At 37.8% G+C, this 25,966-nt stretch overlaps 1 protein-coding gene across 1 annotated transcript in view; it reads left to right on the top strand.

The window, feature by feature from the left end:
• Nucleotides 1–25,966, top strand: part of LOC122797756 (transient receptor potential cation channel subfamily A member 1-like) — a 1,191,690-nt gene that overhangs the window by 835,882 nt on the left and 329,842 nt on the right. The window contains exon 16 of the mRNA XM_044066280.1: nt 21,793–21,883. Within this exon, the coding sequence (XP_043922215.1) occupies nt 21,793–21,883 (91 nt within the window). The remainder of the gene's footprint in view (nt 1–21,792; nt 21,884–25,966) is intronic.

Here is a 25,966-nt window from a genome sequence, read left to right on the forward strand (position 1 = left end):
ATAACAGTATAGTATAGTATAGTTGTGAATTGTGGTATTTGAACCCACAACCTCTGACTGCAGTCTAATATTCCACTCTTACTATTATTTATTATTTATTTATTTATTTATTTACATTTGTTGACCAGGAGTGTCCGACTGGATGTAGGTTCATTTTCAGCAAAGGCCCGGGGAGAAAAGCTCCACAGTTAAAATAAACATACAGTAGTTACATTGGATTACATAGCAATTAACAATTTAACATAGCAATTAATTACAAACATATTTACAGATGAAGAACATAGTACATCAGTAGACAACTATAATCTTTATCTGCAAAGTACATAACAGACATTAACAAATGTTACAATAAGAAGTTCCTGCTGTATAATAAGTACTAGGCTTATGAGCATCTGAGCTTGCTATAATCAAGGTAGTTAGTGGGGTGGAAAGAAAGGTAGTGGTTGGATGGGGTGGGTGATATTAGAGTGGGAGTTGCAAGGCCATAGCCAACATGTTTTTAGGTACGCTTTTAGTAAAGTTTTGAAGTGGGTGCATAATGGTACGGAGGTAATTGTGGGTGGGAGGGAGTTCCATAATTTGGCTATGGCGCAAGAGAATAGTGCTTCACCAGCAGAGTTATTGGCTTTAGTGATCTGCAAGTGATTTTTGTTGCTGGATCTTAGTGGTCTGATGGTGCGATAGGGTTGGAGTAGGTTCTGGAGGGATGGGACATTTAGTGGATGGTTTATTAGTTTGTGGGCGGGTGATAGTTGATACCATTGAAGGAGGTGAGGGAGTTCAAGCCAGCCCAGTTCAGCTAGTGAGAGACAGTGGTGACTACAATAGGATGCCCCTGTGGCGAATTTGGCGATTTTGTTGAAGCAGGTCTCTAGCTTGTTTAGATCACATTGCCTTAGGTTGGTATATATTGGAGAGGCATAAAGTAAGGTGGAGATAAGGTGGGAATTTGCTATTGAAATCTTTGCTGCATTGGTGAGAAGTTGCTTATTTCTGTATAACGCTCCTAGTTTTTTGTGGACTTTTTTTATGGTCATGGATATGTGAATGTCAAACTTTAGTTTATTGTCTATTTCCACTCCTAGCAATTTGGTGTGTTCAGTTGGGTATATAGTGGTGTTGTCTTTTGCTGTGATGTTAAAGTGAGAGTTGTTTTGAGTATGTTTGGTGGGTTGGAAGATGAGTAGTTTAGTTTTGTTTGGGTTGAGTATTAATTGGGCATCGGATAATCAAGTTTCAACAGAGGAAAAGGCTTCCTGTGTGACTTTTTGCAGTTTGGGTAGGGACTGGGCTGAGCAGATGATGGTTGAGTCATCTGCGTATTGTATGAGTGTGCCATGTTTGGTGGCAGAGGCTAGATTATTAGTGAAAACAGAGAAGAGTAGGTGTCCAAGGAAGGATCCTTGGGAAACTCCTATGGAGACAGGTAGTTGGGGACTTATGTCATTCTGCCATACAATGGATTGTTGATGGTCAGACAGGTAACTCTGAAACCAGTTGGTGACTGATTGAGAGAAGGATAGGTTATTGAGGACAGAGATGAGCTGTTTGTGTGGGGCCATGTCAAATGCTTTAGATAGGTCTACGAAAGTAGCAGAGGAGAGATAGCCATTGTTTTTATGCTGAAGGATACTGGTAGTAAAGGAAAGTAAGGCAGTGTTGGTGCTATGGTTCGGTCAGAAACCATGCTGAGTATTGGAAAGGAGGTTGTTAGTAAGGAGGTAGTCTGAGACCTGAGAATGCATGCATCTCTCTAGTATTTTGGCTTGTGCTACAGACTAATGCACGCATGCTTGCTTTTACAGTTGGGATATGCATGCTCAGTTTGATACAACTCTGTAAAATTCCAAAAAAAAGCTGTCTTTATCTTTTAATGCTACAATAACACTTCAGTTCTGCTGCATATATACGACTTGCTTCCCTCAGTCTCTCCAATCTAGCTTCATGGGCCTGGAGATTGAACTCCTTATTCCTGGCAACTGGGAAAAGAGCAGAAAAGAACAGAAGAGCGTTATGCCTACTAGACTTGGCTATATTAAGCTTTCTAAGTCTTACAAGTACTCTCTTTAGTTGATACTTACACAGTTGCAGGATGCCTGCAGTCCTACATTCCTCCAAGCAATGGCTGAGAGTATCTCTCATTCTCCTCTGTAGGTCATTAAAATGATTCCTACATTGCTTTCCAGTGCCCAGGATACCAGTGGCACTGGATACAGCCTGGGCCAAACTATTCCATGCCTCAGACTTGTACTAGGAACCAGAATAATCCCCCTGCAGAAGCCTTTGGCTGTGGTGCTTTACCAGGTGTCCAGTAAATATCCTGGACTCCTGGACACCCCACCTCTGTGCCTTAAACTTGGCACCATCCCCACTAATGCCAGCCATATCTACCAGCAGAACTAGAGTAATGGAAACTGATGCTTTCCTGTCAATTCCAGTTACTGCATTTACTGGGAAAGTGCAAACCCAAGCAATGCATCTGTGCAATTTTAAGCAGAGAGCAACAGTGTCAAGCAATGAGGAATTAAATAATTGCAATTGGAAGGTTAATCTGACACTTGGTTTTAGTTTGAGGGGTGTCTACTGATGTGCCCTGGATATATATTGGAAACTGGCAGGTAACTGTTTGGTGAATTAGGTTTGCAGACATGCACTGGGGGCATAAATGTAATGACCTGACACATTTGTTTTTACCTTTCTACACTGATAAAATACATTTTTTATACTGTAGGATTCAAACCTATGCATGCAGGACAAAACATTTCCTTCCACAGCATTGACGTACCAGCTTTGCCACATAAAAAATGCTGCTTAGATACCGTCAGGAATCATTCATAAATACGGGTGAAAGTGTGAGCTGTTATACATGTATGTGTGTGACCTGACAAGGTTATTGAATATAGATCCAGTTGTGTATATATCTTAGGCAAATGTGAGGACCACGCATGTCCAGATAGCAGAATTATACTTGGAGAAATATAGTACATAGTATACCCTCAGTCGTATATCTGATACCACAATAATGGTGTCTCATCATTCATACATATAATTAAGATCAGCTCCACTATCTAAAGTGTTATAGGTGAGAATGAATATAATTGGCAGTGGGCCAACAGTAAAAGTGCATGGAATATCCTGTATTAGGAACCAGGACCATGTGTATGGCAGTTCTACACTTACACCTCTTGGCATAAGAGTTGAAATAGCACTTGTCTATGTTTCAGTTCATTGCTATAAACTACACTGTCACAACGGTAAAACAAACAAACAAAAAAAGTTGCACACCCTGTACTAGAACCCATGACCATCTGTACTCCAATCCTACACGTACACCTGCTGCCACAGGACTAGTTATATAACATCCCCTAATTTACTAATCATTCCTAAGGTTTCCTAGTTAACCTCGGCACAACATCACTTAGCAGGTTTGTGCAGTACCCAACAGAATAAATTGAATGTATCCAGTTTCTATTTTTCACTGTCTGGGTGCTGTCTGCTTCCTGGGTGGTCCAGTTGTCCAGTCTGTGCAGTGACATGCTTTGCTTCACCATTCATTTTCTCTATTCCAGTGATTGCATTAAGCACCATGTTGCACAAACATTGCCCCCCCCAAAAATAAATAAATAAATAAATAAAAACAATACAGAAAAGGGAAAAAAAAGGGACAGGTAGTTGAAATGAGAAAAATCTATTTATTGAAGAAAAAACAGACTCTCAAAACACCATAGAATTTTAATACAAAAAGCTTTTGGATCACAAACATGCTTCAGTGTGAAAGATATAATTAGAAACAAGCACTCAGTTATGCAACAATTAAAAAAAATGACACAAAACAGAGCCTTATCTGAAAATAGTCTCAATTAACATAACACAGAATACATAAAAATATATTCGACTACAAAACTTTTCTAAGAATAAAAAAACTTTTTCTCTAAGGCTTCAAACACATTTGTTTAAATTTTAAATCAGGCTTAACACTAATTGCAGCATTAATCCCTGGTTTATGATCTGCTTGTAAATGAATGATCCAGCCATATTCACTAATTTCAAGGTTCTTGGGTCCTATATTTGGCCTCCCTACTTCAGCCACCTCCCAGTTACCATATTGGGTAACACTGCATACACTGAAATTATTTTTGCACATATGCCATAGTCACAGTGCAGGGCATCGCTCGATACATCCAGGCAATGAAAGCATGCATTCAACAGTCTAAAACATGCAACATGGTAACACAGATTTGTAATAGGGCATAGTTATCTTTGTGATCTGTCATACTCTGTGGATTTTGAATAGGTGTCATCAACCAGGGCTCTAGGACATATCTGGCATTGCTAATGAGTATTCACTAGGAGAAATCACCCCTTAGAAACTGTTAGTAAAGGCCACATATATTACCTTTGTGGGAGTCATGGTAACTGCTGGGTGGCTTGCAGACACATTGTATGAAATTCCCTTTCATTACAGACCACTTGGCAGTTAATGGCTAACAGTAGTGGTAGATCAACAGGTGAAGCATGTAAGCTGAAATGTGGGCATTTGTGTGTCTGTGGTTTCAATGCCCATATCTGCAATAACATATATATATATATATATATATATATATATATATATATATATATATATATATATATCTGGGTCTTCTTCTCTTTTTCGAAATTACACTTGTTCGAACAAGAGAAGATGGAGACCCACTTTAGCAAAAGGGCACTTTTGCAAAACTCAGTTTACTGAGCCACAGTACAGTGGGGACAAGTAAATATACCATTTTCCCATTGTAGTGTAATCTCAGAGTTAGTATATATATATATATATATATATATATATATATATATATATATAAGTAGTGGGGGTGTGGGGGTGCAGGGGGGGCTTGCCCCTCTGCTAAAATGCGCTTTTGTTTGCCAGACTGGACCCTTGCTACTTAGATATATTAAGTATGAGAATGCAGTCCAAGATCGGAAAATTGAGTTTTGCGAAGGTGTACTTTCTGTTAGTGCACTCTTGCTAAAGTGGGTCTCGATCTTCTCTTGTTCGAACAAGTGTAATTTTGAACAAGAGAAGCAGACCCGTGTGTGTGCGTGTGTGTGTGTGTGTGTGTGTGTGTGTGTGTGTGTGTGTGTGTGTGTGTGTGTGTGTGTGTGTGTGTGTGTGTGTGTGTGTGTGTGAGATTGTGTGTGTCCCCGGTATCACTTCTGTGTCACTGTTAGACAGAGGCGGGCATAGCAAAATAAATTTAAAATGGCACATTCTGGCTAGGCTTATAAATGCCCTAGGGCAGATAGCCTATATAACCTATGAACCTATATATATATATATATATATATACATACATATATATATATATATATATATATATATAGATATATAGACAGAGAGAGATGGAGATTTAGATATGTCTTGGAGTTAGCATAGAAGACTAAGGCTCTCATTTGTTAATGAGTTGCTCCATGTGACAAGGGAACAGGGTATTCATTTTTCCACCTTCATTCACCTACTGTAGAACCTTCAGTAAGTCACTAAACCAGACAGTGCTTTAGAGATTGGGAATTTGAGCTAGGCTTATCAGTAGTCTCTTGGACTTCATGCCTGGCAACTACCTGTGAGCTTCAGGGAAATGGGTTATGTCATACAAATCCCACCTAATGCTAGTTGTTTCTTCTGTGATATGTGTAAACCACTTATGTTCTCCCATGTGCTGCAGTATAAGATCAGGAAACTGGTAGAGCATTCAATAGACATATGCCAGACATACTCACACTGTGTTCTCTGTTGGTTGCCAAAAGGCCTCGTTAGCCAGTATATGTAAAGCCGCACTTACCTTTGTTTCCACTGGGATGGATAATCCACTGGGATGGATAATCCCACAGGCCTGCAGATAAGGTTGGCACATGTCCATCAGCCCCTGCATGGTGTTCCTATCCATGTGGTACTGGTCAACAATGCTAGTGCCATGCAGGGCAAGAAAATTTAAATGCAGTCAGATGACATTGCACTTGCAAGGGAAATGGGGTTAGATCTAATCTCTAGCTATTCATTAGGCTTGAAATAGTCTATATATTGGTATTTTTTCACCACACAGTCCAACATTTTGGTCATTGGAATCTCCACTGACATACACACTGACATCCCTCTCACCAGGCTGAATGAGGAAAAAGTCATGGTCATTGGCTTGGCAGGGACCAGGATCTGCGGCATTACACAAGTACCACTATAACTCAAGTCTTACTCCATGTGGGTATAAATGGCCTGAGATGTACTTCCCTAGACGATCTGAAGACAGACATCATGGAGATCTTGGAATACATGTCCTGGTATGGTATGAATCTAGGGTTGAGCAGTATTCTACCTTCTCTGAGGATGATACTACAATACAAACAGAAGATGACAGACTTTAATAATTGGCATAGTGTCTGGTGTCATTCTAAAGGGGTGCAATATTTGTAAGCATGGAAGGAGATGGTCAACAGACCATGCTGCTTCATCAGGAATTGTCAGCACCTATCCTCTCATGGCTTTTGAATATCAGCCAAAAATTGTCCTCCCACATAGTAACTTTTTAAGCAATGAGAACCTGACAATCCATCTGACATAGCAAATTAAAACCAAGAAAATCTAAATGCGTTATTGCTCATTGGCAGGAGCTGAAACAAGAAACTCAACTCTCTACAAGCTCATCCTAGAGAATGCTGATGTCAGTGTAGTCACGGAAATGCCATGTAAATCCACAGAGAGCACCCTGTCAGTGTTAGGCTATAATGTGTTCCACACATTTAAACCAGGTACTACTCAGGGAGGGTCTAAGGGTGGAGGTGTCTCAGTCTACACCAAAAATATATATACCTCAAGGCTTGTCAAACAGGATGATCCACTTTAGATTCTCCATGTTCAAAGCAGCACAGGCAAAATCCTATACCACTTCCTTGCAAGCTATATCTCCACTTTCTTGACCTAGGAAGCTCATAAAACATACTTAAACTAAGTGGAAATATTCAACATCCAACCCAATGCTATATTCATAGGCAAGTTTACTTACCCCACTATTAACTGGAAATCATACAGTATATGACACTAAACATGCAGGCACAAAGATTTCTGGATTTTGTAAACACAAACTCCCTGGACCAGGTTGTCAATACACCAACAAGGAGCGTACACATACTGGAACTGTTCCTCACTAATATGGGAGAGCGCTGCACACCCCCTAATTTTTATGTCTTCTCTGGTAAGGTCAGACTACAAAACAGTTTCCGTTGATGTAAAAATAAAACTTGGAACTCAGCTAACATTTGAATGTTTTTTTTAACTACTCAAAGGCTAAATTTGTTACTATTAAGTTATAACCTGGCAAAGCCCCACTAAACCCTCATGACACTGATGCCTATGTGGAACTTTTCACAGAAATCCAATACAGCCATGTTAATAGCTGCATAGAGGAAGCTGTACTCACCAGGAATAAGTACAGAACTAACTCAAACAACAAGCCACCCTGGTGGAATCACTACATTAGTAGGCTGTACAACAAAAGGAAGAAAATTGTGGTGAAAATTAGGAGGTGAAGTACCCAGCAGGATAAGAACACACTCATCAAGGTATGCAAATTTCTCCGAGAACAAATAAAGTCTAACAAAGCCAAATCTGAGGTAAATTTGTCCTTTCAGGCCTAGGACAACCACAAAGCATTATTTAGCTTTGTCCCCAACTTCAAAAGCAATACACAATTCTTTGCAGCACTCATTGTTAATAGAGCTACCTATATTGAGTCAGAGAATGCAACAAATCTACTGGCAGACAAATTCATCTCTAAGTTTACCCCCTGTCTCCCTCAGCCTCCCCTTAGGAAATACCATCACGTATAATTCTCTCTACTATCAGAAATGAACAGGTCCACAATATTCTTTATAAAGCCATGAATACTGCATTGATGGGCCCAGGCAATATCTGAGACTGCCTTCTAAATAGCATGAAACATAACCTATCAGAATCTCTGGAATTACTATTTAACCATAGCCTCCAAACAGGCTTCATGCCTCATGAATTGAGAACAGTAACCATCATCCCTCTGCACAAAGTTGGGCATCAACAGACCCTGGAAACTACAGACCCATAAGTCTCACTACTTAAATATGCAAAACCATATAAAGAATTATCATGGAAAGTGTCATTAGTGACACAGAAATCCTCCAGACACTGTGCCCACCCCAGTTTGGTTTCATCAAAGGTAGTTAATGCCTACTCTACCTGGTGTGCTTCTTTGAGAAGGCCACCAGAGCAATAGACAAGGGCAAAATGGTTCACATTGCCTACCTTGATATGGCCAAAACATTTGACATAATACCTCACTCAGGCATTGTTAATAAACTCAAGTGGTTAGGTATAAACCTTTATGTCACACAGTCGATAGCTAGCTGGCTCATAGACAGGACCCAGAAAGTTAGAATTTGAGAGGCCACCTTTATAAAGAAGCCACTCACATGAGGAGTACCACAGGGATGAGTCCTTGGACTGCTCTGTTTTGGCATCTACTTCTCTGAAGTCAAGGTCAACGTCAAGGACCTCTGGCTGACCAAATTTGAAGACAACTGCAAATTATTAGCAGTCATAGACACTGACTCTAAAACTATCCAGGAAGAGATGACACAGACAAATAACTTCTGTCAGAGCCATGGACTAAAACTAAATGTGAAGAAATGCATAATAGTATCCTTCGGCTTACTATTAAAATATCGAAAAAAAAAGTGCTTAACAGCGAATTTGAAAGTACACATTACCTAATGGTCCTAATGTCGAAAATCAGCTGTTAATGCTGAAAATGCTGAACACGACATTTTATGACACAACAGCAATGCCACCCTTGCCGTACCTCCCTAACTACTAAACCTAACATCCCATTTATGCAGGGGGGCAAGCCCTCCAGCACCCCCCACCCCCCAACTATATATTCCATCTCTGAGATCGCACTACAGTGAGGAAAGGGATGTATTTCCCTAACCACACTGTACTGCGATCCCTGTACATAATCGAACGTTCATGTTTGCGAAAGCACAGTACATTTGCAAATATAATGTTCGATTATGTAGCTTGCACACATATGAATTATTCGAACATCTGCAGTTCAAATAATTCATAGGCGTACAATGCTACATCGACATTTTAAAAGTAAACTGTATCCTTAAGTATGTTATAAGCTCTGGTGACTATTATATTGGTGACACACACTTAAGAGTTGACCCAGTCATCAGAGATTTGGGAACACATGTAGACAATAATATAGTCTTTGGCCATCACTTGGCAACAGTTGTGAGGAAATGATTCTATGTTGTGCAACTTATAAACAAAGGTAGGGCATCTAGGTCCAAAGAGGTCATTGTTCCACTGTACTTGGCATTCATCAGACGTATCATTGAGTACAGTGCCCCTTTTATTATGTACCTAACCAGGCACATCCTATAAATGGAACATTCAAAGAAGTTCCTAACTAAAATAATACATGGAATAAGTACCATGTTCAGTGCAGACTGTCTAAAAGCCCTGTTCCTGTATTCTGTCTCGTACAAGCTATTGAGGTGACAACTACGCCTGGCATGCAAAGTATTGTCAGGTCCCACCTTGATGGACTATCTACATATCCGCAAAACAAATAGCTCCAGAAATACCTGTTGTAAATACTTAAACCTTGCCTGTGATTACATTAAATTTGCTGGAGAGACAGGTATGTATCCCGAAGACTACCCCTTCTCTGAAAAGCCCCCCCCCATCCATGTAACTTGGACAAATGAGTAGAAAACAGGAAAGTCATCCCTGGCTTGGCTCCTATGTCTCTAATGGACACAGGCAGTCTGTAAATGGTTAATCTCCCAGGGCCGTGCTTGTAAATGTCACATCTCCCAAGCCCCTGCTTGCACTTATCAAGGGTACCAGAACACATCAGAGATGTTGGATGCATGGCTAGGCTTAAAAAGGCCCCAGTGTTCATTAGTACAAACCTATGTGCTTAGTTGTGGCTTGTAGTGGCAATAATAGTCTGCTGCACATACATGTTCACTAATGCAGCAAACTCTAGCATATTTCCACAATTCTTCTATGTGTACACAGTTATTTGGCTGTGGCCATTATCATTCATGTTCATGCACTACATTTCCCTCTTTATGGTTCTGAATCACTCTACCATCTTTTTTACAGGGTCTACTACGGGTGCTCATGTGCTAGTAGACAATGGTATACCTGCTCACTAATGCTTGCTTAAAAAAGCAAGTGCTCTAAATCCCACTAGCCAGATCTCCCATATTTACATTGCACTCCCAACACCAGATCCTATATACTAGACAGCAATATCAGAACCTAAACGCTAAGCATAAAAGTCCCACCCAGTTCCCAGCCTGACTCCACAGTCTGTTACTCTAAAACTCCACTCCAACTTCCTATTCCTAAAGTCCCTGAATGATCACTAAACTTAAAACTCCATTCTCCCTCCTGATGTCCAAATTCCTGGATTGTACCCTAACTCTAAAACTCACTTCCTTCTCCCAAAACTGAAAACTTCAGCCCCTCTCCCTAAACCTAAATTACCCAGTCATTCATCTAAAACTCCATTTCCACGTCCTAACCCTACAACTCCTTTCCTGGTCCCTAAACCTAAAATCCCCTTCCTTCTCCCTAATCCCCACCCCCTCCTTTTACCTAATCCCAAAAGCCCAATCCCTTCCAATAGCTGGTTGTCCGAACTCATATTCAGTTTCAAGCATGAGCAGCAGCCTAGCTGAGTTACAAAACCCACAACTCCCATTCCTCAAGTTTTCTAGCAATGGGTACTCAAGTATCTGTAGTCAACACTGTTTACCTCATCTGCATACACTGAGCACCTCATATTAATACTATTGTTCGTTTCTGTCTGCCTATACAGCCATTACCATATACTGCAAGCAATTCTAATGTTTGGTATCCATTGCCTGTGAAGAATATGTCTCTGAATCACACACACTACATGTAGCCATTCATTCCACAAAGTTGCCTACTTGCAGTGCAGGTAATGTTTCTGAATCCTACACATAATTCAATTATTCATATCCTGAAAGTGTTTGCTGAAGAGCAGACTCTGCGCTGATGTAGAAACATAAAGTATAGGCATTGAATATTTCTAAACATATGTTTATGATGCTGTGTTTTCAGATAGCAATGCAGTAAGGAATGCTGTAATTTTACTAAAAGAAAACATTTTCAACTAGGATTACATGTGTTTGTTGTGTCATTAACAGCATATACATAAAAGTGATTGATATAAGAGGGGTGTTTTGACTGATTTTTTTATGTGGTGTGATTAATGTAGAAGCTGAGAAACTGTGATCATGAAAAAGGAATGAATGTGAAGCAGAATGTATGATGATTTTTTTTTTTTTGATTCTGCAATGTTTGGGTAGTGCCTTATGTACATTTAAGTAAAAAAAAATACTTCTACTTTAGATGTTACTGTTTATTTTAAGGCAGCATTCAACAGATGTGCAATATGTAAAATTAAACAGTTAGAAGCTGATTTAAAAATGCAAAACACAGAACTGACAGTGATAATAAACTGTCTCAAGTGGTGATAGTTTCACTCTGAAGTAGACATATGATGAAGTAAGAATGTAATCTGAAAGAGTTAGACTATGTTAAACAACCTTCCTTGTGGCGTTTCTATCTCCCAATAAAAGCACTACCATATAATGTTTTATCATTATTAATAAACTAGCACTTTATATAGGGTTATGAATTTAATTCTATAAATAGGTGCTCTTGCAACTTCCACTATGACTCTGATTTATAACTTGAAGATTGAACTGTTTACTATTCATTAGTGCTTTAGAAGGACTCCTGTATAAGAAGCACTTGGAATGTAAACAATATACATCTAATTGCTGCAGCTGTTATACTTACATAGAAAGTTATGTATGTTCAAGTAACTGTAAATGGTAGAGGACATAACTTCTGTGCAAGTGTGAGTGAGCTGCTTGGCATAATCCTTAGCCTGTGTCAAAGCTATGACTCTTGCATTCCTTCTTGACAGTTAAATAGTTGTTTTTTGAAAGTATTTGATTATTGTAGTTTGGAAATATTTTGTGGTATAGAGGTTCTGGTAGAGGGTGCAAGCTTGGCGAATGCTCCTCCTCATATAGTTTTTGTGACTTTAGATCTAGGTTAGGTAAATTGTCTCCTCTGTAGATAAGGGTGGGAAGCATGTGGTTTGTTTGAAATGCAGGGTATGTGCAAGGAGTAGTCATAGAAGCACTTTAGTAGTTTATATGCAAGTTCATAGCTTAGTTCATAGGTATATACTATGCTAATGACCACAAGGGTCCTTACAAGCAAAGTCAAGCTACCCAAATGTCCAGCATTTATTTGGGCAGGTGCCCTACATGTTATATTCAGGGATATTTTTAAATGCTTGTATGTAAGCTAGTGCATGGTTGGTCAAGCATTTACAGTCTGCCTCTGTCCATTAGAGACATGTGCCAGACCACGGGGGAATATCCAATTTACCATCCAGCAGTACAGTTTTTGCTTCAATATGGTTAGGGAAGAGCTCTGTTTCTCCTGGATGGCAAGCCCTTTTCAGAGAAGGGCTATTCTCTGAGACATACCGCCCCTTCCAATAAGTAGTATTTATGTTGCAAGTAAGATTTAAGTCTCTGGTCTGGTTAGTTCTGATGGTAGTTGTTTTGCAGACATGCAAAAGGTCCAGCAGAGTGGGATCCGAGGATGTCTTGTATGTCGGTCAGTTTGAAAGTATAAGGAGAGGGCTTTGAGGCAATCCTCACAGGACATGTCATTTATGCTCTGTATTCTTTTTGTAGGGAGCATCGGTGGACATTCCATTTGTTGCATGTATAATCAATGGTGGGTCTGATCTGGGCTGAATACAAAAGAATGATGACTTAGTTGGACCTGGGTACCTCACTTTGTTTATAAGTTGAGCAACATAGAATGACTTCCTTACTAGCTTAGAAACATGTTGGTCAAAAGCCAGGTTACTTTCTACATGTGACCCAAATCCCTGACTACTGTTTCTACCCTTAGGGGTATGCTGTCAATAAGGTAGTTTCATGGAGGTTGATAACTTTTCACAGGGTACTATTATGCTTTTCATGATTTCTCCATCTAGTTTGCAATTGTTAGCCTTTACTATTCTGTTTTCCAGCGTAGAACCACACATCTAGTTCTACCCTTTCCTTTCTAACTGATATCTACGTTTGAATTGAGGCCTGGCATGTCTTAATTTTTCTTGGTCATTGCACAGTACTTATGTCTAACTATGTGCTGTTATATAGGAAATCCAAATTCTATTTTCATGTCTTGAAATGTTTTATTTCTAGGGTCGAGTTGTTGCCTATCAAATTAATCTGTTAATACAGGCAAAACAGGGCAGCCTACTATGTGATGAAATATCAAAATTCACTTTTGACTTTCCCTCCCCTGACCTTAATACAGCAGAAACATTCACTGACATATTCTACACCCATTTAATAAAATGCATATAGCTAGCAATCCCTACCTGAACCAATTATAAGGGGAAATTAAAAAAGCAAACCACCCTGATGGTTGAATACCATAAATAAACTATACAACAAAAGAAAGAAATTCCTTAAATTACTTAATAAATCCAAAACATGTCTTCTCAAGGATAATATTACATTCATTACAAAATAAAAAAAGACATGAAACACGATCATATCCACAAAAGGAGCCCATAAATTTAGGCTGGCCTCTGAAGCCAAATATAGTTATGCAAAGTGCTTTAGCTATAGTATGTTAGAAAATTTAAAAAAATAAATATCCTACAGTTCTCAGACCTTATTCATACTGGGGCCTCCTATTCTGACCCAAATGACATTGCCAAATACTTGTGAAAATACTTAATGCCATCTTCACCCCTTAGACTTCCAATCAAAGTCCCAAAATAACTGAATCCTTTACTCCTCCATTTATCTGTAAAGATTATTTACTAACAGTGCTAAACAAGACAAAAATAATTCCTCAGTGGGACCTGAAAATATAACTGGTTGCTTAATTAACAGTGTTGAATATGCCTTTGCATATGCACTCCTCAAACTGTTTTACCTAGGTTTAGCTGTCAGTTTTGTGGTGCACATCAGTGGAGATGCTTTTCCAAAAGTGTGGTCTTAGAACAGATCTGGGTAATCAGCCTTACATGTCTCATCTGCAAAGCCATGGACTCTATTATAACTGACCTCATAAACTGTGATATCAAGAGTCTTATAAGACTTGACCCCTGACAGACTGGTTTTGTGAAAGGTAGATCTTGTCTATTTAATCTGGAATATTTCTTCAAAAGGGTTACAGAGGCTGTAGATAGTGACCATTCAGTGCATTAGGTGTATAATGATCTGGCTAAGGTCTTTGATACAATTCCCCATAATGACATTTGCAAAAGCTAAATGCTTTAAAAATCAACCTTTTTGTAGAGATACCTTTCAACCTCTTAGCATGAGAAATCTGAATAAAGCACATACCTCTCAACCTCTTAGCTCAAGAAATCTGGGCAAAGTGTAAAATAAAGTGGGGGGAGACAAAGGCTCAAAAATAAGAACACATTTCAAGTATTACTCTTACAAGCATAACAAGTTGCTGGAATAACAGGATTTGTGTTGGCATGAATTTTTTTGAAGGATATGAAGTCTGAAACTGAAATGTCTGTCATTATTTAGTGACTTCAGTCTTCAGTGATTTTTCAGAAAACAACAAATTTTATGAAAAACAGGCCAAAAATAAGAGGCAAAAATCTAGACATTCTGTGCAGTTACGAGGTATGACAAAGCCTAAAATAATGAGGGAGGGGGCAAGGACCCAAAACCAAGAGCATATTTTAAATATACTGCTCTTGTAAACTTAAAAAATATTGCTAAAATAAAAAGATTTATATTATCATCATTTTCTGAAGGATATGAAGTCTAAAATTCAAATGCATGTTCTTATTTAGTGACTTCAGTCCTAAGTGGTTTGCCAGAAATTCACAAATTCTATGCAGAACAGACCAAAAATATAATGAAAAATGTGGACATTCTGCAAAAATCTGGACAGTTAGGTGATATATTGTAGCAAGTTGGACAGCAAACTGGGTGAAAGACAGAAACTAAACAGTGTGAGTTGTAGGTGCTTCATCAGAAAGTATGAAAAAGACCAGTAGTGTCTCTTAAAGCTTGGTGCTGTGACCTTTCTTTTTTATCAAAAAGAAAGGTAGTGTTCATGTAAAAAATAAATTTAACTAAAAACAACCAAACGTAAACTTGAAGAAACCATGAACAAGGAGCAATTAATTCAAAAGGAACTACTGCAATGTAAAAACCAAAAACACAATTTATTCTTTTTTTTTTTTTTTACTGCTTTCATCCCTTATGTTTATGAAACTACTTCAGAACATTTAAAACTAGAAAAGATACTCTTCTTTGTAAGTTTTAAGTAATCACTGCCAATCAATCATTATCATTTCTTAAAGGCATAATTAAAGGATCACAACTGTCAAAATACATTACTTTTCACATAAAATACTTTCAAATTACTGTTACTATTTTTATAATGAAATCCTAAAATTAAAAATTTTATTTTGATTTATAATCTCATTAACAATTAAGTTTTTAAACAATTCATAATAATATGTCAACAATCTAACCAATAAACGCAGAAAATACAGACCACCAACAAAATAAAATGAATTGTATCAAATCAAAGTTTAGCAGATCTTATTTTGAAGACAGGTTTTATAAATATATATTGATTCAAACCTGGAAACACACTAGCCTTAGTTCTTAACTGGAATAGTAACCCTCTATATTCCAGCTTTGTTTCCCATTCCCCATTGTGTATTCTGTGAATTAAATTGTGTCCTTATTTTTAATTTTCAAACTGTGGTGAGTCCTTTAAAATTAATCGCTCCCTATTCATGGCTTCAAGGTTACCTGTCCTTTTTATACTTACTTTCTCCGACCTGCAAGCATAGAGCCAAAAACACTTGTTAACTAAGTCTGCAGATGATTGCAAACTGGGTGTTGTTGCCATTGTTAAGTCACCTTATAATGCTCTAACCCTGTAGAATGAACTTGCTCTAGTAAACCCTTGGTGTACTAAAACTGAGCTCAAACTAAATGTTAAAAAGTGTAGTGTCATCATTTTTAGAAGACAACCCTCCCCATATCATACTGTCTAGATGACACATCTGTACAAAACAAAAATTTAGTTGGGGACCCTGACGTTGGGGTTGATTGCTCCCTCTCTTTTGACCATCATGTAAGAACATTTGTCAGAAAATTCTTTTATTTAGCCCAGCTAATTATCAAAGGAATACCATGAAGGTGTAATGAAGTAAATACTCTCTTAAATTCAGTATTCATCAGGTCAGTTATTGGTCAAAATGCACCCTTGGGGATATAGCTCACTAAATGTATAAATTTGAAATACCCCAAAGATTCCTAACCAAAAATATCACAGGCCTAGAGTATCAAAATTGCCAAGAGAGGCTGTATCCCATTATTCAGAGTTCTATAGAAATTCAAGGGCAATCTTTCTCTCACTTACAGTGCTTTTAGAGGTCCAATTGCCCTGTACCTCCCATTTCTCTGCAATTCCAAACTCTCCACCAATACTAGAACCAGGGATCTAAATCTTTACCAAAAGTTAAATAAATACAGTGGAAAAATAGATTTATAACCCTCACCTCCTAAACTGCTGGAAACAAATCTCATCTGCATGTAAATCAGTGCAATTTACTATCTTCTTTTAAACATAAACTAGATGACTGGAGGGGTATTAACAAATTTACTCCAGGACTGACTGGTATGGCCATACTAGAGAAAGAGGTGCTGCTTTGAGAATGGTACTGGCAAAGCTAGAATGATCATGAGATTCAGTGGCCATGGAATATCTATAATCCATGAATTGCTGAATCTATTAATCTATGTTTTTTTGGGGCTGCATAAAATTATGAATGTGTAGATTTTGTTTGCTGTTGTCTGAAGAATGGGGGTGTTTTGCACTGAGTTTAGTGAGAATAGTGGTAGACAATAATCTAGGTATAATCCTTTATAATGCTAGGGATTCCTAAATTCTAGTGATAACAGGTTAGTGTAGTTTATAAGCTCATCTCAGTTGCCTGAGTACAACATTTATGATGTTTTGAACAAAAGTTACAAATATGAGCTGTTGACCAAGGGTAATGCCTAGGTACATTTGCTCTGTAACACTAGATGATCTTCAGGCTGTGGATAGGGTCTGGATTTTTTATTCTTTTTTTGGCTTTTAGCCACTGAGCTGAAAGATGTGAAAGTTGGGATTACCACATTTTTTGAGTTAGTAGTAAGTGTAGGAACAGACTGTGAGTATCTCCTTATTTACCACTTTCTAAGTATTGAAGCAATTTTTCTTCATGTGTTCTCAAATGTCCATGCCTCTGTAGTATTGTCCTATTCTAGACAGCCAATTCTTGGAGACATCAACATCAGGGCTCTTGAGGAATTAGTGGCGTTTTTAAAATAATTCTTTTATATTAGGACTAGATTTGTTTTTTTTTTCAAGTTACTACCACTTGAATCCAAACGGTATGGCACACTCTAGACTTTGTCTTCCAACTTAGTGTTTCAACATGTGATTTGGTAATGCAACTAGTCACATAGTAGGACCATTACATCATTCAATTCATGGTTGATAAATTGCAACTGCAGTCCCTTTGTCTTGGTCTTAGGAAGTGCAGAAGACTTGAAACAATCAAAGCAGACCTACTGACTTCTATTTCACTTAGATTGTCTCACAATTGCAGTGCCATTGATCCAAATGAGCTGGCTGAAATGTAAAATCAACCTTCCTCTGTTCACTTGACATATTTGCTTTGTGCTGTATACAGTCGAGCCACCTGATCCTGTGTGAGTCATGTCTTGACTTTGAGATCCATAGGTTTATGACTGGTCAAATGCAGGTGAGAAGACATCTATATGCATGTTTCTGAAAGTCTCTTCATGGGCGCTGAGCAGTCTAGCCTTTCTCACGATGTGGAAGATTTTATAAAGTACAGAATGTAACCAAGCTGCTTGCTATTTTCCCCCTCCATGCTTATCACAATCACAATAGAATGCTTCACAAGGTGCATACTTAGCCTGTGTCAGTGGCCCTTGAGAGATGCTACCATCTCGGAACTGATACAAGTTTTCTATACCAGATTTTATGATGATGTTTCTTTTTTGTTCAAGTATGTGGACTGCAACCAATGGGATAGATTCCTGTCTCATCAGATTGCTTTCTGCTTATATAATGGTATTAGGCTCAGTCTTGTACCAGATTGTCCTTGCTTCACCTGAGAATGGAGTATTTATGTCTAAAATGAAGGATGCTTTTAATTACTTCTATTCTGAAAAGTCGGCGTTAGAGTCTGATCATATGAATAATTATCAATCAATCTCAAACCTTCCAATTGTAGGTAAGGTCCATGAGTGGGTGGTTTATGTACAACTAGGCTCTTATTCAAAAATAGTAACAGTGATGCATTCCATTCCAGTTTATACTGAAATGCAGTACTGAGATTGCTCTTACCAGGGCATTAACAGTTTCCTTATGGTGAGAAATCAGAACTAGTATTCAGTTATGTCCCTACTCTATATTTCACTGGTATTTGAACTAGTTGAAATATTACTATGCTATCACTGATATAGTCTTGGAAAGTTTGTTTCTTACCTCTTGGGATAAATACAGAAGGTGGTTTCAGAGGTTAACTCCTGTGATCTTTACCATCTTCACAGGGGTGATCCATAAAGTTTAAGGTCTACTATTGTACATTCTTCACACGGGCAATGTTATCTAGAGGCCAGTTTTGCAATACTGCTGTTATGTTGATGACATGAAGCTATATCTCTCCTTATATTGGGAGTCTGTATACTTCTACATCTGAATGGTCAATAATTGTCTGAAATGTAACACCTCCAGCATTATCACTCTGATCATTCATACCACACTGATGGGATCTCTAACACTGACTTTGTTTCTCTATGTATAATTTTGGGGGTGATCATTGATGACAGCCAGACATTAAAGGACCAGATCTGAACCATCAACAAACACTCTTGTTTACTCCAAAAGAACACTGCCCTCATAAAACACCTTATTCCTCCTGTAGATTTTCCCATTGAGGCAAATAATCCACTGCCCTTCTGTCATTTCTCTAATGCTGTGTGCCTGGGGTTTCCAGATTAATTGTTTGAGTACTTACATCTCATGCAGAACTTTACAATCTGGCTATTGACCTAGGAATCCACATATCAGCACATTATACCAGTGCTGCATAAGCTATGCTATTTTCCCATTAGATGACATACCATCTACAAAGTTCTGATCTTAACCTGCTTAGCCCTACATGATCAGGTCCAACATATCTTTAGGCATTGCAGGCCTGGAATCATCCATCTTTTGCTAAACCTTCCAGGCATATCTCACAACCTGGAAACATCAAAAATCTGGGCAAAGGCCCATGCAAAACAGGTACAAATGGCCAAAAATCTGTACGCTGATTAACATAAAATTTGCATATATAATTATGTAGCCCTGCCCACTCCAATGAAATTATGAGATTACCAGCTTTTAAACACAAATTGAAGAACAGACAAGCAAAAATATACTTGTATCTATGAATTTCACCCTCCAAGGGCATCTCAACTCTTTGTGGCATTTTGCATACATTTCACTGTGCACTATGTTTCTGAAAACTCCTCCCCATAAAATCTCTTTTCTGTACCAGAACTTCCTTGAAAGCCAGTTTTGTGTCAACTGGACAGATTCTGTGTACTGTTACCTAGCTGTTCTATGGGGCACAAAAACACTGAACAGGGATGTTATCCATGGGAAGTGCTTTGAAATAATATTTTCTAGTACCGTGCAGGAAATCTAGAAGAATGGATCTGAATATCCAGATAAGAATATATGCATTGTGTAATTGTAAATTTGCTATACTTCCAGTGTGACCCACATGATGTTATAAGCTTTACTACGTTTTTACAGGCATACAATCAAAACAAAATGTTAAATGAGATGCGTATATAGATCAGTTTTTCTGCCACAAATGCAACCCCTTGTGTGGTGTGAGAGTAACAATACAGAATACAACCCAACATATGGTATAATTTATTTGGAATGTTATGTAGGTCTTATTTTTCTTTTCTTTCCTTTCTTTTTTCATCTTTATTTTGTCAAAGAATCATGGACAAAAAAAGCAGAAGGGTGCATTTGCCTTTCTGCAGGAATGCCCTTGCAAGCATAACTCCTTTAAATGCACTTGTTAAATATTTCTGAAGTGCATCTGTTCTTTTTACTTCATTATTTTGGAAGTATCTCATTGCAAGGTAATCATGTTTCTGATCAAAGACTGCTTTGTTCATATTAATACAACAGAACATATAAGGTGCATTGCTTCAGCTACAAATCATAGGTCGTTGCTCAGATAAAATATTTTTTTATTGTCTGCCTAAGTATATACAAGATACTCTATACACAAAGTTGACAAAGTAGATTTCTGCATGAATCTCACAAGAATCTCTCCTCCCTGGTGGGTGAAGGTAAAGATGGTACAGTAACGGTAACTGAAGGAGCCAGGGTAGTAGAACTGCTGCTGGTGATATATTTTTTCATTTACTTTGACAGTGGACTGGTTAGGTATGATAAGTCCACACTGAGCCACTGACACTCTGCACTCTGCTGCACTTATAAACTACCACGTGTGCAAACGAACAACGAACAGCTTGCCTGCATGTGCACATGGATTGAATGTAAACACACTGACTGTACACACAACCCCTCAAGCCCAGCCATTCCAACAGCTGGCAGTCTGTTCACAACACTGATTTCATTGCTCACGCCATGCACGTGATGATGTCAGCAAAAAATTTGGAAAAAATAAAAAAGACCGGGAAATTTGGAAATTAAAGGGGCCACTTGGCAGTTCATGGCACCCCAATATTTTGACCTCCAAACCGGTAAATACCAAAGAGTTTGGTACAGTTGAAAGATCTGCTTCCAGGGTTTGCGGGTGATTCCACGCAACTGCTGGAGTATTTAGCCATTTATATTTTTGCCCATGCATATCATACCACTGACAATTATGATCTGCGTGGTTGACTAGGGGTCTTAATGAGTGGTTGTAAGTCTTCATTCAAAATATATTTATGTGAGCTCTCCAACCACAGTTAATTTTTTATGTTTTATCTTGTTGCTATTTTATTGTGTAATGTTACTCACTCTTGTACTTTTCTGTGGTTTTAATTTTTTTAATTATTTTATATTCATATTTTGCAGTTTTGTTGCACACTGAGCTGAAGAACTTTAATAAACATAAAGATGATGCTGAAGATGACGTCAGTAGTTAACTGTTAAGGAATTCTTATACAGAGAAAGCCATTAAATAAATGATATCTGATTTAATGAAAATATGATGTAATCTACACTCTAGAAATGTCTTCTCTTCTGCTAATACAATTGTAAAAATATTTGAAAAGTGCTATTATATTCAGAGTTAAACTTCTGATCAATAGTTGTAGTCATTCATACAAAAGAGATGCATGGAATTACAGTGTCAACAAAAACAAACCGTTTAGAACAATAGCAATGTTTAGTAAAACCTTTAATATTTGAATAGCCATTTACAATGTAATTAACAAGCTGCAAAAACAGAGATATTAAATATGTTGAATTATTGTATGTATATGTCAACTGGCCTCTTACAATACGATGTTTAAGTATCACAGTGGACTTATGATATTGGTTTGATTTAGATTTCATGAAGCAATGCGATGCTTTCGACATGGATCTGAATATCGCTGCCCAGTATTTGAACTGATTGAGCATCTTCCAGAAGCATTTATGGTAAGCATGGTATATTAAATGTTATGTTATGTAAACCTACATCTGTATATTACTATAGCAAAACTTAAAAGGTGTAAATCCGAATATTATTTGTCAAAGTGACCTGCTGAAAACACAAATTATAAATACCTGTAAAAATGGGCTTCAAAGTAAAAGATAGCAAATAATGGAAATATTTTTCAACAATTCAAGTTATGTCAGAACATATGATGTACCTTTTTTTTTCCAGTTTTCATTTTTATGGAAGTATACAAAGCAATGCTTATGGAAGTATATTTCTCTAAGAGCACATGTATTTTTTTCTCTCTTTATGGCTCCTCACAGCTGACAACTGGCTGTCCCGATGCTGTCTCCTTGTCTGCTGGGTTACTGGGCTCTTCTCCCTTCCCTGGACTGACTCCAGACCATGTTCTTGGCTGGTAAGGAGCCTGAGACACTTTGGACAGCATCACCATGCTGTTACTTCTTCTCTCCTTGCATGCACTCACAACATCTAGGGTCAGCTTTATAGTGGGGCAAGTTGGCATATTGTCCTGTCTCCAGAGCTGTCCTTAAGGACAGTGTCCCTTTATATCCTCGACTCCCATTAGGGATCAGCAGATATGTGTGTGTGGTGCATGCCCTCCCACCAGGATAACACACACATTCTTCTCTTACCCCTTCCTCAGATGCCTAAGATTCTATGAAAACCAAGTCCCCTGGGTCATAGTTAGGGCTTTTCCCTCTATACCACAGCAGAACTGACAAGTGCACATATAATTCTCCGAAAGGTAAAATATTACAGTTTATAAAACATGAAGGGATTTGCTAAGGCCTGCTTTATGCTGCTACCAGCAATAAGTTCTGAAATAGAGTACAAAGGAGGATACGGAATCTGTCTTTGTTTACATATTTCACTAGTATGCACTTTATTTTAGACTATTTAAATATCTGTTTTCTATACTTTCTGAAAAAATAAATAAATAAAACAAACAAAACACCTGGAATATTTAAAATTATGAGGACCAACAATAACTCATTTAAAATTAAGGACTAAAAGATCATGTAAAGTACCCATTTTAAATCTAAACAGTCACTCCTGTAAAGATGGTATTTCAGAGAGCACGTAAGGAACTTCTTCCAGTTAAACTACTGAATCAGAGAACTTAGCTGGTTCTACAAGACTTAGACAAGGTAAGCAAATAGCTCACAACTGCCAATGACTTTGGAGAATGCTCCTGACTGCGTTTTTATATTTTTGCTCTGTTCCATCTTAATTTTTTCACTTTCTAGTAAATCTGTGAAGACTGCATTCAGTTCAGTCAGTAATGCCAACCACTAGGAAGTTTCATGGTTTATTCTTCAGAAAATGCACATTGTTGAAAAACATGTTGTATTAACTTTCTGTGTGAATAACTGTAATATTAAAATGACCTTTGATTTTTTCAAGCCCTTGTTCCTCATTATTTTGACTTAATTCATAATTCATGAGTAAAGAAGTCCTAAGCTATGACACAGCCTTTCCAAAGTTTCAGTTCCAGTCCTCAGACTGGCCTATAGCCCCTGAACTAACAAGCTGAGATACCATGCTAGGGCAAAAGGTCTCAAAAACTCCTTAAAGACAGTGAAATATTAAAAAAATGCAGGCAAATTCTTAAGTCTGGTGCTACTTGAAATTAAACTTATGATGATCCGGCAAAACTTATGCAAAGCTATAGCACAGAATACAACATATGCCTTCCAATGCTGAAAAATGTGGGTAAAGTAATAAAATCAATGACAGTTCACTTGTGTGGAATTTGGCATCTAAATACTCAGCTCAAGACAAATGATTCACAATTGGGATATAAGAAACCAGTAAAATGAGAAGCAAAAGGGAACAGTCACAATGCCACAGGTACCAAAATTATAAGTTTTATTTTTTGGTACCGGTGGTGTTGTGACTGTTGCCTTCTGCTTCTCATTTTAATTGAGGTATAGGCATTTACTGCTAGACACTTACCTGGATTTATTTACTTCTGGAGTAAAAGCCTGCAATCTTTGTATCTGTAGGTGACAAGAAAAGCAGTAAAAGCTCAGTTCTGTTACAGAGAGAGAGATAGAGATAGATAGAGAGAGAGAGAGAGAGAGAGAGAGAGAGAGATAGACTCCTGACTATGACCCAGATTGCCAGAGTTCAACTAGTATCTCAGGTTGTGGAGGGGTTGAGTAAATGGAGTGGGAAGGAATGGATTTTTGCTAGTCTGTGAGGGAGGGTCTTCTGCCTATGATCTGATATGTCATCAGTGACACAGATAAGGCAGCAGATCAACATTAGCATTTCAACACTGAAAGGAATGGACTAGCTGATATTACATGTGGTGATGTTTATGACCACCGATTTAAGAAGTAATAATAATAATAATAATCTTCTATACAGTGCAGGATAGCAAATGTGATGTGGCCAGCTGCTCCGCTGCAATCTCCTTCCTCTTCTCCCTAAGTCAATGAAGTTGTCCCAGCCAAAGACATTAGTACTGAGGACACTAAAGAACAAATGAGGTAATAGAAGCAGACATAGATAATAGATGGTGGTCAGATGAAGGGCATGCAATGGAAGCCAAAAAAAAATAAAGAAAGAAAGAAAGAAAAAGAAAGAAAGAAAGAAAGAAAAGCAACGTAATAGGAAAGACACTAAAAAGTACTGAGATCAGTACTAATCTCGTGACAAATGATGGCTCATCCCCTCATTTGTTTTTAATTTTTTTATTTAGTTGTTATTATCTGTATGAAATTTCTGTATGGCACAACACTTTTATCAAGCATTTATCAATATGAGCATCTTTTATTTTTTTACCAGTTAAGGGGAGAATATTCATTTGAAGTACAATTGTATGTGCCTTTGACTTCTGGTTAAGTGCCTGAAGACTATGTTGAAAGTTTCAGTTACTTATATTTTGTATCTTTCTAAATATCTTGTTAAGGAAAATTTCACATAAATGTTGGACTTATAACTAACCTGAAAAGTATAATTACCTTTCTTTTTTGCATTGCTTGGGTAGATAAAGGGTAGAGGAAAATATGGAATGATGATAGCTCTAAGTTAGTATTAACGATATCACCCCATGTGCATTAGAATTTTGCTGATCCCTTTTACTCAGAAAGCATAAACTTAAAACAACTTTTATGGCAAGGGTGTGAGCAAGTGTGGGGTTTTGACTTGAGGGTGAAATGTGAAAAGCAGAGAGACAGTACACTTCCATCAGGATATATTAAATGCCACTTCTAAGGATAATCGTGTCATGGATTATAACAGTCATGACACAACATTCTTCTGCTTTTTCTAGTAAATTATTTGTTTGGCTGGTCATAGCTCAGAGACAACTTGCTTTCTGTGGCCAAGATTATGCAAAGACAGCCTTCCAGAAATATTAAGTTCCTTATGTAATGTAACTGACCCCACATGCAAAGCTTGCCTCATGTGATGTTGCTAATATGGGAAACAAGATACCTGCCTCCTTCCCTGAATAAAAACATGTTGAACCAGATTGGTATGCTCCCCATCAAAAAGGGATTCTTTACCATTTTCCAGTGGTGTAACTATGTTAAGCGACAAGACCTTTTGGGAAATGTTGCTTAGTCAGCTGTGTTTTGTCCCACTTTGTCATCTATAAATGAATTGGCTAAACAAATGTGTAATATGTGATCAATTTTGTATGTGTTGTAACAGTCAGATGCTTTTTTTTAACACAGATCAATATAAACTCATTATAAGCAAATATGCTGTACTAGCCATTTATGTTCCTCGCTGGCATCTTCTGCCACTCTAAAGCTTTCTTCCCAATGATTAGAGTAAATCACATTCTTTTTTTGTTTAGTTTCACTTGTTACTAAATGTTTTGGCAGTAGTTTGGAATGCATAGAGATCTAATATACAGGGTTCGGCAAGAGTTGCCCAGAAAAGGATAAAGATTAGCAATGAAGATACACCATAAAAGAAGACAGTTCTATCCAAACAGCAAATGCACAAATGTGAATGATGTTGTAAGTCAAGATATAGATCACTGATACATTATTGTTGGGCAGTAAAAAAAAATGCTTGTTAAAGGTAAAACAACTTGCATT

The sequence above is a fragment of the Protopterus annectens genome, chromosome 3.part1 (genome assembly GCF_019279795.1).
Source record: "Protopterus annectens isolate FY-2018-M chromosome 3.part1, PAN1.0, whole genome shotgun sequence".
Classification (NCBI taxonomy): domain Eukaryota; kingdom Metazoa; phylum Chordata; order Ceratodontiformes; family Protopteridae; genus Protopterus; species Protopterus annectens.